Source organism: Aquarana catesbeiana, linkage group LG06 (genome assembly GCF_042186555.1).
Source record: "Aquarana catesbeiana isolate 2022-GZ linkage group LG06, ASM4218655v1, whole genome shotgun sequence".
Taxonomy (NCBI): domain Eukaryota; kingdom Metazoa; phylum Chordata; class Amphibia; order Anura; family Ranidae; genus Aquarana; species Aquarana catesbeiana.
The window spans coordinates 296,973,725-296,988,366 of record NC_133329.1 but is presented as its reverse complement, the minus strand read 5'-3'; the positions used below and the strand labels follow the sequence as shown (position 1 = coordinate 296,988,366).

The window sequence follows — 14,642 nt, the reverse complement described above, 5'->3', positions numbered from 1 at the left end:
GTGTATATAGGTCAAATAAATTCTGATAATGAGCTTTAATCGTAAGGTGGAGAAAAGGAAAGAGAAAGAAGAAAAAGGGTTGAAAGGTAGAGGTATGGTCCACAAGGTTGTCCCGCTCGTCAGTTTATTATTCTTTTTAGTTCTCTTTGAAGCCTTAGAATGGGTGTCTCTGTAAGTCATTTAATCTGTTATCATGGCAACAGGACAGAGTCATTGAAGTTTGACAGGAACTGTTGTTTTATCCAAGGATGCCAAAGTTTTTCAAATTTTGGAATTTGATTTTGATCGATGGCTACCATCTTAGCATGGGACATTGTATTATTCATTCTGTGAATTGTTTCTGCTAGTACCAATGTAGGAGATTTCCATGCCTTGGCCACTGTTTGTTTTGCAGCCGTTATTAGTTGGATCATAAGTTTGAATTGAGAGAGTGTTAACCATTCCGGTTTTAGATTAAGTAAAGTTAAATATGGATCTGGTTGTATTATTTTTTTAAATATTTTAGATGCAATCACGAAGACTTCCTTCCAGAAGGTTTGGATTACTGGGCACGTCCACCATATGTGTAAATATGTGCCTATTTCTGGGCATCCTCGAAAACAAAGAGCTGAGGTATTAGGTGAATATTTTGCCACTCTAGCGGGTACAAGGTACCAGCGAGTTAGGACTTTATAATTTGTCTCCAGTGCTAAGATGTTGGGTGAAGATGACTTAGATGTGAGCCATATGTTAGACCAGTCCGTGTCTTCTAAAGTTCGTCCCAGGTCCTCCTCCCACCTCTGAACGTAAGAGGGTCTATTAAGATTTGCTACTCCATATAATTGATTATAAAGTGATGAAATTGTACCTTTAGCAAATGGATCTTTTGTACAGATTGATTCAAAAATGGATAATTGGGATAATGGTGTATCCCCCTTTAGGAATGGTGTATAGAAATTTTTGATTTGGAGATATCTAAATATCTCAGAGTTTGGTAGATCATATTTTTCTCTAAGCGATGGGAATGAAAGGAATGATTTAGATGCTATGAAGTCATTTAGTGTCTGAATGCCTGATGTTGTCCAAGCTTTAAAAGAATTTGGGTAGATCCATGCCGGATAAAAGGCCGGATTTCTGATAAAAGAAAGGAGAGGATTGTGTGGAGATTGTAACTGATATTTGGTTTTTAGTTTATCCCAGAGAGATAAGAAGTGTTTAGTTATGGGATTATGAATTTTAAAGCGGTCTTTAGGGTCAAGCCATAATAAATTTGATATTAATAGAGGGTCATTTTCTGAAGCCTCTATAAATACCCATAATGGGATTTCCTGTTTTGCATGGTATTTGGACAGACTGGCCAAATGTGCTGCTCTGTAGTAGTTAGTAAAATTAGGGTATCCCAGGCCTCCTTTATTTTTGGGAAGATGTAGTGTGTGTATAGGTATACGTGGTTTAGAAGAGCCCCATATAAACGAAGTTGCTCTTTTTTGTACTATTCTCAAAAAATAGGAAGGAATTGGAATAGGGAGGACTCTGAATAGATAAAGCAATTTGGGTAGAATAGTCATTTTGATTGCATTAATCTTCCCTATCCAGGATAAAGGAAGTTGCGACCATTGTTTTATTAGATTTGTGATCTGTCTTAATACAGGAGGATAATTGGTTGAGAATAAGTCAGAATGAGATGCTGTTAAATGAATTCCAAGATATGGGATTGATTTTTCTGCCCATGTGAATGGGAGTGCAGCCCATGTTTGTGAGTGAAATATTAAGCACTAGGCATTTCTTAGGATTAATCATAAGGCCGGATAGGGCTGCAAATCCATCAAGAGCTGGTATTAAGTTAGGACCAGAGACCTGTGGTGATGATAGAAAAAGTAATATATCGTCTGCAAATATACATAATTTGTGTGTAATACCTCCTACTTCAATGCCAGTTATAGTTTGGTTTGTTCTGATGTATTGGGCCATGGGTTCGAGTATAAGGGCAAATAATAAGGGAGATAATGGGCAACCCTGTCGGGTACCTCTTTCGATATTAAAGGCTTCAGATTTGTATCCAGCATATTTTATATAGGCTTTGGGTTTATTATATAATGCTTTGATCCATGTTAAAAAGTGGGGTCCAAAACCCCATTTTTGTAATGAATATTGCATATATTGCCAGGATACTGTGTCAAATGCCCTCTTAATATCGAGAGATAGAAAACATAAAGGGATTTTCAGTTTTTTAGCAATATGTGCCAATAACACTGCCCTGCGTATATTATCGCCTGCTTGTCTATTTGGCATGAAGCCTACTTGATCTCTATGTATTAATTTTCCTATAATGCTATTGAGGCGTTTTGCTATTATTTTTGCTAATAATTTAATATCGAGGTTTAACAGAGAGATAGGCCGATAATTCACACAGGAAGTATCATCAGAAAGGGGTTTTGGGATCATACAAACAATTGCCATTAGTGTTTCTTGCCGAAAAGAATGTCCATCTAGAAGTTTGTTAAAAGTTTCAGTGAGAATGGGAGAGAGTATTTCTGAGAATGTTTTATAGTATAAAGCCGAGTAGCCGTCTGGGCCTGGTCTTTTGTTAAGTTTTAGGTCTTTTATGGCGTTAGCAACTTCATCTATAGTTATAGGCTCATCCAAACTGCTTTTTTGATTCTGAGATAACTCAGGTAAGGTTATTTTTGAGAAGAAGGATTCAGCCTCTGTAGGATTAAATTCATTGTTTGTCTTGTATAAAGTTGCGAGATGTGAGTGAAATTTATGGACTATTTTAACTGGATTACAAGTGTAAACATTTTTTGATAATTTCAAACGTATTGGTTTGAAAGATTTGTTAGTTGAATTTAATGCCCGAGCCAAATATGTACCTGGTTTGTTTGTATTCATGTAGAAATTGTGTTTGGAGCGTTTGAGGGATTTATCAACTGACTCAGTGAGAAATAGATCGTATTCCAATCTAGATTTTTCCAGATGAGATTTTGTACTCTGAGATGGATTATCTTGAAATGATATGTAGGCTGCATTAAAAATGAGTTCTAGTTTTTTTGCTAGATTTTTGCGTTCCCGTTTAAATAGTGCCATTTGTCTTTGTATTGTACCACGCAAGACAGGCTTATGAGCTTCCCACAGTGTTATTGGGGAGATGTCTGTTGTATTATTAATTGATATGTATTCCTTTAAAGCTTGTTCAATGGCCATCTGATGTAGTGGGTGTTTGAGCATTATGTCCGGTAAGTACCACGTTGGGTCATGCGCTTTTGGTATGGCTGAGGCTATAGTAGTGTATACTGCATTATGGTCAGACCACGGAATCGGAATTATATCTGATGCAATAATTTCTGGTATCATTCCTATTGTTAGAAAAATATGATCTATTCTGGTGAAGGTTTGATGAGGGTGCGAGAAATAAGTGAATTTCTTTTTCATTGGGTTACTTTCTCTCCATGAATCTACCAGATTGTATTTGGAAAGAAGTTGAGAAAAAGGTAATCTAGAGGTTATTTTGGATGGTGTAAAAGGTGATTTATCTAGAAATGGGAGGAGGACCTGGTTCGAATCCCCACACATTATTACTGTTCCTATTTTGTGTGTATTAATCACTTGTAATATATGTGAGAGGAATGGTGTAGGTTGTTTGTTAGGAGCGTAGTAGGAAATCACCGTGATTGCTGTATCCATTATATAACCCATGAGTATCAGGTATCTACCTTCTGGGTCTTTAATTTCTGATGATAAGGTGAATGGTGTGGATCGGTGAAATGCAATTAGAGTTCCCCTTTGCTTGGTACAGGCAGAAGCCATGTAAATTTGTTGATAAAAAGGAGAAATATATTTTGGAGTAGAATCTTTGGTGAAGTGTGTTTCTTGGAGGCATACTATGTGAGCCTTCTTGTTATGGAAAGTACAGAAGGCTTTGGTCCTTTTTTGAGGGACATTTATTCCCTGAACATTCAGGGAAAGTATATTCAGTGGTGCCATGGCAATAGATCAAATAGTTTTGACTTACTTTTTGTTATGCAGAGCTGACTGCGCAGATCAACCTGTGTGGACTGAAGAGATGAATAGATAGAAAAGAAACCAGTGAATTCTGGAGTAAAGAGTAAACAAAAAACATATGAGATTAGATGATACATTGTATAAATTATTTTTTGCAAGTAATCACAATTTACCCGTGAAAGAGAATAAATATCTCTCTCAGGGGAATAAGTGCCTTCGTCACACTCCCACATAATATGGTTGGGAGAATGAGGAGGGCTAATGGGGGTACACGGATCTTCCGCTTACAGGAGAGAAGTGCTATGTCAAAAGACATCAAAATGATGTTTCATTAATTGGAGTGCAGAATATAGTTTTTGTTGAAATTATTTATTCCAGGGTGGTTGTATATGGTTAGTCTTGCCCTAGGCTAAATAATTCAGTTAGAAAGGTACTGTTAATAACTTTGGTATTGATGAAGATAGTTTGAATTATTTTGGGATTTTAACCCTTTTAGAGTAAACAATTACATATTTTATTCATATGTAACTTTTTAGATATGTTAACTCATAAAATTGAGGTTGTATTGCTTCAGATTAGAATAAACAAAAACATAATTCTAGGAACTAGTTAGGTAATAATATATTTGTTTTAAGAAAAGAAAGAAAAAGCTTCCATTACTTCTGGATTATTGAACATATTTGTCCTAAAAAGTAATAAATCTATTGTTATTACCTGATAATATATAACCGAACAAGAATTTCCTTATTTCACTTATATATTCTAAGGCTATATGAATCAGAAGTAATAAGAAATATAACTGGAATGTAAGATGATCCCACACAGTGTGTGACTATCAGAATGCAGTTACATTCAGTTATAAATACAGGTTTTTTTATAGAGAACCATCTCTTAGTATAATAAATGAAGAGATATCAGGAATTAGGATGTCAGTCCATTGAATCTTCTTGGTCCATGGATGATGTGGCATAACGGCCTCTTTTGTGAGAATGATGATTCCCATTTTGTTCTGAAATTTTCTGGGTGCTGCCTGAAGGTGAAGATGACGCCATTCTTCTGCGTGTGGGAGTGTTGCTGCTTGTGGGTTCTGTCAGATTTAATTTTAAAAGGGTTTGTTGTAGTTCATCTGCTGATCTGCTTCTGTAAATTGTACCTTGGTAGTTAAATCTGACTGAAAAGGGGAAGCCCCATTGATACATAATGTTGTGGCGTTGCAGTTCCATTAGTTGGGGTTTCATGGATCGTCTTTTAGTAATAGTAAGTTGGGATAGATCAACAAAAATTTGATAATTGTGTCCTTGAAAATTAAGTTCCTTTTTTTCTCTTGCAGCAATTAGTATTTGTTCTTTCGTTCTGTAATAATGAAATTTTGTGATTATATCACGTGGGGGTCCATCTTTCTTTTTGGCTGTGAGGGCTCTGTGTACTCTGTCCAGTTCTAAACGTTCAATAGGGATATCTGGCTTTAGTTCTTGTAATAGAGCAGTAATAGTAGATTGCAGGTCTGTCACAGTTTCAGGTATTCCCCTTATGCGCAAGTTTGAACGTCTGGCTCTATTTTCGTAATCTTCGAGCTTAGTTTGAAGTATTAAATTCTCTTTTTTTAATTGTTCCAATTCTGTTATATTTTCTTGGGTTGTAATTTTAATTTCATCCATTTTTATTTCTAAGGCTGCGGTGCGGTTTCCCAGCTCTCTTATTTCTTTGGTTAGGCTTTTTGTTATTTGGTCTGAGGTTTGTTTTAAAGCCTTATGAAGCATCTTTTCAAATTGTAATAATATTACTGGGGATACTGAGGAGGCTTGTGGAGAAGTTTGTGAGAGGATTTGTTCTGTATCTGACTCAAATGGAGAGTCTTGCTGTAACATTTTCTGCCTGTGAGAGCGCCCTGATGCTGTATCTTGTGAGGTGACTGGAGCTGCTTCAGCTGCAGTGAGTGCCTGTGAGCTCTTTGTGAGGTGATTTTTATTTCTGCCACGGTTTCCTCCCAGTACCATATTTCCTGCCCAAACTTTCACAGTTTGTTCCCTGGGCAAAAAGGTTCAAATGGATACCTTTTGAGCCTGCAGGCTCCGCTTTGTCCTTCTCTTCTCTCCTCAGCGGTGTGGAGCTCTAACAATGCATGTCTGCTCCGCTAGGCTCCGCCTCCTGCCCCCGAACCAGCCACATTTCAATCCACATAAAGCCAGCTGAAATTGTGAGTCATCCACCCGCCTCTCTCTCTTCCTCAATCAGAGGCAGCTTTGTATTGATTTATAAAAATACAAGGTGTCTCCTGAATGGCAGGGAAGCATTCTGCCTGACCGATTTAATTCAGGTAGCAGACAGAAAGTTGCCCATAGTGCTGTGGAACAGCTAGTACAGAATATTACAGTGTATACAGCGGCCACATAGTTATGCATTGAAAATAGTTCTTTGGGCCAGCTTGGCCCAAACTGACTATTTAAAGTCATATTAAAGCTGAAATACTACTTTAATTTGTGGCAGAGGTAATAAAAAAAAAAAAATTACAATCTAGTACCAAATTTCTATTACAGCAAACCAAACTGACCTGCTATAGCTAAGCAGTTTGTGATGGGAAAGCTGGATACAACACAGTACAATGAGATTGTACAATCTTACCAAACCTTATGCAGTGTGAGGATCTACCTGGTTGGATCTAAAATGACTGAGTTGTGTAGGTAGGCCATTGCAATACATAGTTGGTAAATCTAAGGAAGACTTCAGAGAGATTGCACAGTTAGACTGTATATTGAGTGACCAGGGTATCGCTTGCTACAAACCTTATAATCGTTTAGGCAAGCAATTTTTTGTATTTTAAGATATTTTCATTGTTATACCATTTACCTTACCGTAGTAGAATGTATAGTTAGGCTGTAAAGTGTGTAAACTGCTTAACACACATTAAAGTAAAATGCATACTGCTGAGTAACGTTTCTGAACAACTTGGGACACAGGGGTAATAGGAAGTGTGTGTTGTGGCAATAATTGTTGGCATGGATACTGTAAAGTAAGCTGTGTATGCTGGCGCAATCTCTCTGATGGGATTGTGACTTTGGAGTGAGCTTTGTGTACTGGGGTGCAAATCTCACTAGTGACGTAAATAGTGGGGAGGGAGCTTTATGCAGGTCACATGGATAAAGGGGATTGAGCTGTGTGCTAGAGTGCAGATCCCACTAGTCTTTTCCCTCCAGCACTTAACCTCCAGCATGTGCTGTCTCTACTCCTGCAGTCCCTTCCCTGTGTAGGTAGGAAATTGATGGTTTCTGTAATTGTATGTACTTTGAATTTTAAAGTGGTAGTAAACTCTGTTCTACCACTTGTACCTACAGGCAAGCCTATATTAAAGTGATTGTAAAGGCTTGTTTAAAAAAAACAAAAAAACAAACATGTTATACTTACCTCATCTGTGCAGTTGGTTTTGCACAGAGCAGCCTGGATCCTCCTCTTCTCAAGTCCCTCTTTGCGGCTCCTAGTCCCTCCCTCCTTTGAGTGCCCCTGAGCCAGCAGCTTGCTACAGAGGGCAACCAAGCCGAGTCAGAGCTCCGTGTATCCATTCAAACGCAGAGCCCCGACCTGGCCCCACCCCCTCTCTCCCCTGATTGGCTGACTGACTTTGACAGCCGCGGGAGCCCATGGCACAGTTGCTCTGTCTCAGCCAATCAGGAGGAGTGGATGGCTGAGGGAATTGTGGACATTGCTGGAGAGAGAAGGGGCTAGGTTTTTTATCTTGATGCATTAAGATAAAAAAACCTTCTGCCTTTACAGCTCCTTTTAGGCTTACCTGTAGGTACTGTGAATATCTCCTAAACTTGTTGCACAGTTTAGGAGATATTCAGAGTGCATGCAGCTGGTGATGTTACCGGCGCATGCGCTCTGGAGGTCCGGCATAAAGTGCCAAACCTTCTGAGCCAGTGCCATAGACACAACGTCATCGCGCTCCCGGATGGTGGACAGGGGGGAAGATGTCAGCCCTCTCAGCGGTGACCGCACGGCTCTGAAGGGCTTCGTTCTAAGGTAAGTCTCTCATAATGTGACACATTATGACATTGCCTTTTTTTTTTCCTCCATCCACTGTGGTTTACTACCGCTTTAAGAATGTGATGACTAAAAATGCTAATTTCCTGGTAGTCTCTGACTTCAGTCACTAACCTAGAATTAGCATATAGCAAGTTAGAGTCCTTATCTGCATACTTGTCAACCTAAAGTATTGAAGCTACCAGATTAGCGTAACACCCACGCATCTAGCATTTTCAGAGGAAGATGTTGATTCTATTTCCAATAATTCTGGTCTGAAAGAGCTTAAATGTACATCCCAAATCCAGACAGAAATACTGTATATATACTTTTCTTTCTGGGGGACAGGAGAGGGAAAGAGGAACAGAAACGCACATTTAGTAGACTGGGGAAAAGCCACAACTTTGGCAGGTTTTTATTGCTCTTGCCTGTATCTAAAATTTCTTGTCCTGGTTCCACCAGGACAGAAAAGGAAGGGGTGGTTGTGGAATTTTCAGGTAAAAACTTGACTGATATTTTAATCTTCTTGTACTGTTTTGAAAACAAAAAAAATATTTTAACTGGATCTTGCTGAATTATTTTTCTGTCCTATATTCCTAAACTGCCTATCAAGCATTAGCAGAAAAAAGCCTTGAACCCTACCTAACACTTACTTCTTTTATCACAATTTGTCTAATTCTGCTTACAGGTATTTTATTGGCACTTCCGTTTCTACCTTCTCTTTCCGCATTCATGAAGAGAGAGAAATTTTAGGTTTTGACCCAAAGACAACCTACAATCGATTTTGTGGAGAGCAAGAAAAGAACTGTGAGCAGCCAACGCACTGGAAAATTGTCTACTGACTGTACACTTCAGTAGGGGGCGATCCGCCCTGTAGCATTCACTCTACCCAAACCGGCACATACCTGGAAGCTGCAGGTGGCTGATTTAAAGTGGACATTTTGCTGCTGTCTAATGCTCTGTTATAGGATGTGAGATTAAATAAATGAGGGATCTATTCAGTACCTCACACATCCAGAGTTGGATGTATGAGTACATTTCTTTCAATGTAGGGCTGGCTACTTGTGGATTAGAGAGCAGTTAAAGTTTAGCAGAGCTCATCACTAGCTCTGTGTTTACAGTAATGGGAAAAAGGGATGCAATGCAGGGGTAGCTAACTTGTTCTTGCGTTATAGTCATGGGACTGTTTTCTTTAATGAAAAAAAATGAAACAATTTCTTATGATGGCACAATGACATCTAGTAAAAATATAAAGTGGTGTTGTACCCATACAGCAGACCATTTTACTTTCTGTATCAGAATGTGTTGCACAGTGGGGTGTATATACCCTTGTGACTGCCACCTTTTCTTCTATTTTTATTTTTACTATGTAGAGATCTTGGCAAGATATAAAAATGGTAAGATATAAAATATAAGTGGAAATCTTAGTGTATTCAAACCCAAAGACTTAAACCAAATATAACATTACACATATTTCTGTGTAGGGAAAATGAAAAAAAATGTAATCTTTTTTTTTATATTTTGTGCTTTAATTGAAATAATTCCTGGTAAGCAAGGTGGATCCTGATCTTAATTGCATTGGTCTTGCATGTATATTTCATACCCGATGGGCCATTGCGGAGCCTGCCAATCACTGGACTAGTCAGTCTAGGGAAAGGAGGGACGGTGACGTCATCATCTCCACTTCATCCAATCAGAGAACCCTTTGTATTGTGAATGGCAGCAGTGCTGATTGAGCGCCTCCCTGTGGTCAGTGTGCAGCAGGACTGATGCTCAGCACAGGATTCGGAAGATCATGGTAATCAATGTAGTAGCTGACTACTACAGTGATTGTTTGCTTCCACAGTGGTCCCTCAGATATGCTTGACCACTGTGAGTATGCAGTTAGGATCATACCTGAAGTTAAGCTTTAATTCAGCTGCAGCATTATCACCCTTTCCCTTTTGTAGGGCTAGAAGCCCTCATGTGAGTGCATAGTGTGCTGGCACATTCTGTTGAATTCACAGCAATATACTGTGACGTTGTCTATAAAAAGTTCATATAGGGAGTCTACTGCAGATGTGTATTACACAGGGGGACAAAGCATAGACACAAGAAGAGAAACATTGTATTTTTACAAACTAAATGCAATCGTGTTTTATTTACAGTGCTCTAAAAAGTATTATCCGTTCAAGAACAGTCATTTTTGTCAGAAAAAATGAGTAACTATGAATAATATCTGTAATGGCTAACTTTAAAGCCCAACTAAAAACAGAATGATTATATTCTTATCATCAACGTACTTGTCTTACCTCTGTAAAAATTTCAGCTTTTTTCTTATGTCTTTTTTCCAGAAATTTTGATGCCTCAAACTGGCTCACCCTTCATCCTTTGTTTCCTTTTCTTTCTGTCTATGCGACCAGGTGATGCTGCTTTCTCCATAAGGAGAAATAGGTCCCTCGTTGTAAGGAGTGTGCGTCATGAAGTCATGCCTCCTGTGGGAGGAAGGATCAGCATAGGACTGGGTTGTGGCCTACATCAGTTGATTGGCAGCTGTGCAAATAGAGGCATCCCACAAACGCCTCTAACTCTTCTGCTCTACCCACAAAGAGGGCTAACATTTTTTACATTTCCTATTGCGTCATGCGAAATGTAGTGCTTTGTGTAAGAGCAGATGTACGTGCTGTATCTTCTAATGTCCTCCTTCCAGCACACAAAAATAATTCATTAATTAGTTTATCAAGAGCAGGTCATGACATCATTGATTTGAGGAATGCTTATTTACAGAAAAAGCAAGGTAAAGATTACTAAAAAAAAACAAAAAAAAAACTAAAGAAAACCGTTTTCTTTTGCATGGGAAGAGGATTATGTGTGTTCATAGCAAGCTTTCCAGGCTTCAACTCTTAAAGTGTATTTTTTGTTTTAAAAATAACAAGTATGTTGTACTTACCTGCTCTGTGCAATGGTTTTGCACAGAGCAGCTCTGATCCTCTTCTCAGTTCCTCCCCGCTGCGGCGTGTCCCCAGAGCAAGCTGAGCAACACTGAGCCGCCTCTGTGTGTCTATGAGACACAGAGCGCAGCTTGGCCCCTCCCCCCCGCTCCCTCCCCCACTGGCTGTGATTGACAGCAGCAGGAGCGAATGAGGAGAGGGAGAGCCGAGGCTCCCCTGCACAGCGCTGGATCGGCCTCGGGTAATATTGGGGGGCTGTGGGGAGAGCAGCACATAGAAGGTTTTTTTGTTTTTTTGCTTTTTTTTACCTTCATGCATTCTATGCATATACCTTCAGCCTTTACAAGCACTAAGTAAAGCGGAGTTCCGCCTGAAAAAAAAAAATTAAAAGTCAGCAACTACAAATACTGCAGCTGCTGACTTTTAAAAGGACATTTGCCTGTCCAGGGAGCCCGCAATGTCCTCATTCGAAGCTGACCCACCCCTCGGCTCCCGAGTGGAGGCGCTGGCTTCTTCAGTAAGGGAATCAGGAAGTGAAGCCTTGCGGCTTTTATTGTAGTTCATTTAGGGGTTGAAGTGCAATCACTCTCTCTTTGGTACACACTATATACATGTTAATCAAGCCTCCTTTTTTCTATATCTATTGCGGCTTCACAGCCTGGTTCCCTACTGCGCATGTGCGAGTCACGCTGTGCGTTCTGAGTGGAACCTGTGTGTCTCCCAGAAGACAGTGGGGGGACGGAGCAGGGGCCAGACATGGCGTAGATTGCCGCAGATACTGCGGTGATCTTTTGCCAGAAGTGGGAGCAAATATCTGGATTAGTCAGGTATCTGCTCCCCCCCCGAAAGGTGCCAAATGTGACACCGGAGTGGGGGGGAACTGGATCAGCAGAAGTTCCATTTCTGGGTGGAACTCCACTTTAACTCAGTTACTTTTGTGATTTTGACCAACATTACTATTCTCAGTCTGTTACTTAACACGTCTACACTTTTGACTGGTGCACGAACTGAAAAATATTCAGTATGTAGGCTGTAACAAAGCCTATATATTTAGGCCTCATGCTCACTGGACATTTTTGTATGTTAGTATGCGTCCTTTCACACACATGGGTGTTTAGAGGCAGGGAAAAAAATACTCCCAGCACTTTCAGGAGCAGCCTTTTGGCAGAAAAAATGTTTGATGCGTCTAAATGCGTGTTTACGCTGTGTGTGAAGCGTTTGAGCGTTAAAGCGGGGGTCCACCCACACCGCCAAAAAAAAAAAATATTAAAAGCCAGCAGCTACAAATACTGCAGCTGCTGACTTTTAATACATGGCCACTTACCTGTCCCAGGGTCCAGCGATGTCGGCAGGTGACGCCGAGGACCCGCTCGGTTCTCGGCAGCTGCCGCCGCCATCCTAGGTGAGGGAGTCAGGAAGTGAAGCGTTGCGGCTTCACTTCCCGGTTCCCTACTGCGCATGCGCGAGTCGCGCTGCGCGTCCCAAGTGGTCCCCACTCTCTCCTGGGAGCTGTGTGTTTCCCAGGAGACAGCGTGGTGGGGACGGGAAGAGGCGTAGACTCCCATGGGAGTCTATGCCGGAAGTGGGTGCAAATACCTGTCTTAGACAGGTATCTGCACCCCCCTCCCCCCTGAAAGGTGCCAAATGTGACACCGGAGGGGGGGAGGGTTCCGAAAAGTGGAAGTTCCATTTTTGTGTGGAACTCCGCTTTAAGTCATTTCTATGGGCAGAATAAATTATTATTCTGGTCAATGAAATGAATTAACACCCAAGCACTTGATGCGCCTAGACACGTTTACAAGCTTTTTGTTTGCAAAAATCCTGCTGCCAGGAGGAAAGGCAACTGTCAGCCTTGCAATGCCTCATGGGACTTGTAGTTTTGCAAAAGCTGGAGGGCTGCCAGTTTGAGACCCCTGTCTTAAAGTATAATAAATACAGCATCACCTTTTAAGTCAGACCAAGCAGGAAAAAATAAATCGCTGTTTATCAACCTGGTTGCATCTTGCATAGTAATAAATATGCTGCCTGCCCCCTTTCCTAATATTATTTCTCTAAATGCTCTGTCTACTTTTTGCCAACTTTGTTGTTTTTGTTTTTTAATGGCATTTGTTTCAGTATTAAGATACATATACAGTAATTCTTACTGTTACACACTGCTAATATTTGTGAAAAATCTGCATCAAAGTAATAGGATTTGTCACTCAGAATTTCTGGTTTTATTCCACTTGCACATTCTAAATGTAAATACTGCAGGGAAGAAATGATGTATAGATTCTATTTGTTGTTTTTATTAAGTGGGTAATTGTTGCCCTAACTTGTTTTGACTGAAAGAGGGTGAAAACTAAACCTCCAGTCTGTTTTTTTAATGAACCAATAAAAGGCTTGTAATAATTGTTGCTTTTGTTTTGTTTTTTGTAAAAAAGTCCACTTGATTCACATTGACCATTAAAAACTTGTGTTTTGACCACAAGATGGCACTATCCTCCTAGTACAAAAAATAAACTTAACACACTTGTATAATGTATAACATACCCCAGTTTATAAAATCATTATTTGGTTCACAGTGAAAACTACCTTCATCTCCCTTTTGTCGCATATCCTTACATATAAATGCATAAGTCTCAGTGCAGTTCACTTTCAGGACCTTTGTCTGATCTCCAGGTCTCTCTGCGTGTCATGATCTACCTTTAGAATTGTATAGGGCTGCAAGTATAATGCCCCGTACACACGGTCGGACTTTGTTCGGACATTCCGACAACAAAATCCTAGGATTTTTTCCGACGGATGTTGGCTCAAACTTGTCTTGCATACACACGGTCACACAAAGTTGTCGGAAAATCCGATCATTCTGAACGCGGTGACGTAAAACACGTACGTCGGGACTCTAAACAGGGCAGTGGCCAATAGCTTTCATCTCTTTATTTATTCTGAGCATGCGTGGCACTTTGTCCGTCGGATTTGTGTACACACGATCGGAATTTCCGACAACGGATTTTGTTGTCAGAAAATGTTATATCCTGCTCTCAAACTTTGTGTGTCCGAAAATCCGATGGAAAATGTGTGATGGAGCCTACACACGGTCGGAATTTCCGACAACAAGGTCCTATCACACATTTTCCGTCGGAAAATCCGACCGTGTGTACGGGGCATAAGAAGTGGGGGGGGGGGATGTGGGACCCAACATCATCATCATTTTCTCTTTAGGAGATTGCATGCCAGTTCTTTTTTCCAATGCAACCAACTTCTGCTGGCTCTGCTTCTTGTTTCAAAGTTGCTGTGGTTACTTCCTTTTTTGTGTTGAATGGTGAAATTGTATTGCTAGAGCTTCAAGCTCCAATGGAGTAGCTTGCTGTTCTCTTCAACAACACAGTTTAACCAGCTGAATGGATTGTGGTAGGTGATCAAAACAAAGCTGCAGCCATACAGGTAGTGTTACAGCTTTTGCAGCACCCATACAATAGCAAGGCACTCTTTGATGGTGGCATATACTACCTCCCTGGGGAGTAGCTTCCTGGTCAGGTAGCAGATGAGATGTTCCTCTCCTGGCTTATCCACCTGGCTTATTGACCACGCCTAAGCCATAAGCAGAAGCATGGGTTTGCATCAGAATCCAAGGGATGAAATCTGGAGCTTGTAGCAAAGAAGCACTGGACAACATCTCCTTCAAGGTCTGGAAGATATTCTCACACTCAGGCATCCAGGAAATCAGCTTAG

At 40.3% G+C, this 14,642-nt stretch overlaps 1 protein-coding gene across 1 annotated transcript in view; it reads left to right on the top strand.

Annotated features, from left to right (window-relative positions):
* The window catches only part of POFUT2 (protein O-fucosyltransferase 2), a 43,468-nt gene extending 30,149 nt beyond the window's left edge, over positions 1–13,319 (top strand). Inside the window, exon 9 of the mRNA XM_073633481.1 lies at positions 8,687–13,319. Coding sequence (XP_073489582.1) covers positions 8,687–8,840 — 154 coding nt within the window. The 3' untranslated portion in view covers positions 8,841–13,319. The remainder of the gene's footprint in view (positions 1–8,686) is intronic.
* Positions 13,320–14,642: the final 1,323 nt, after the last annotated feature.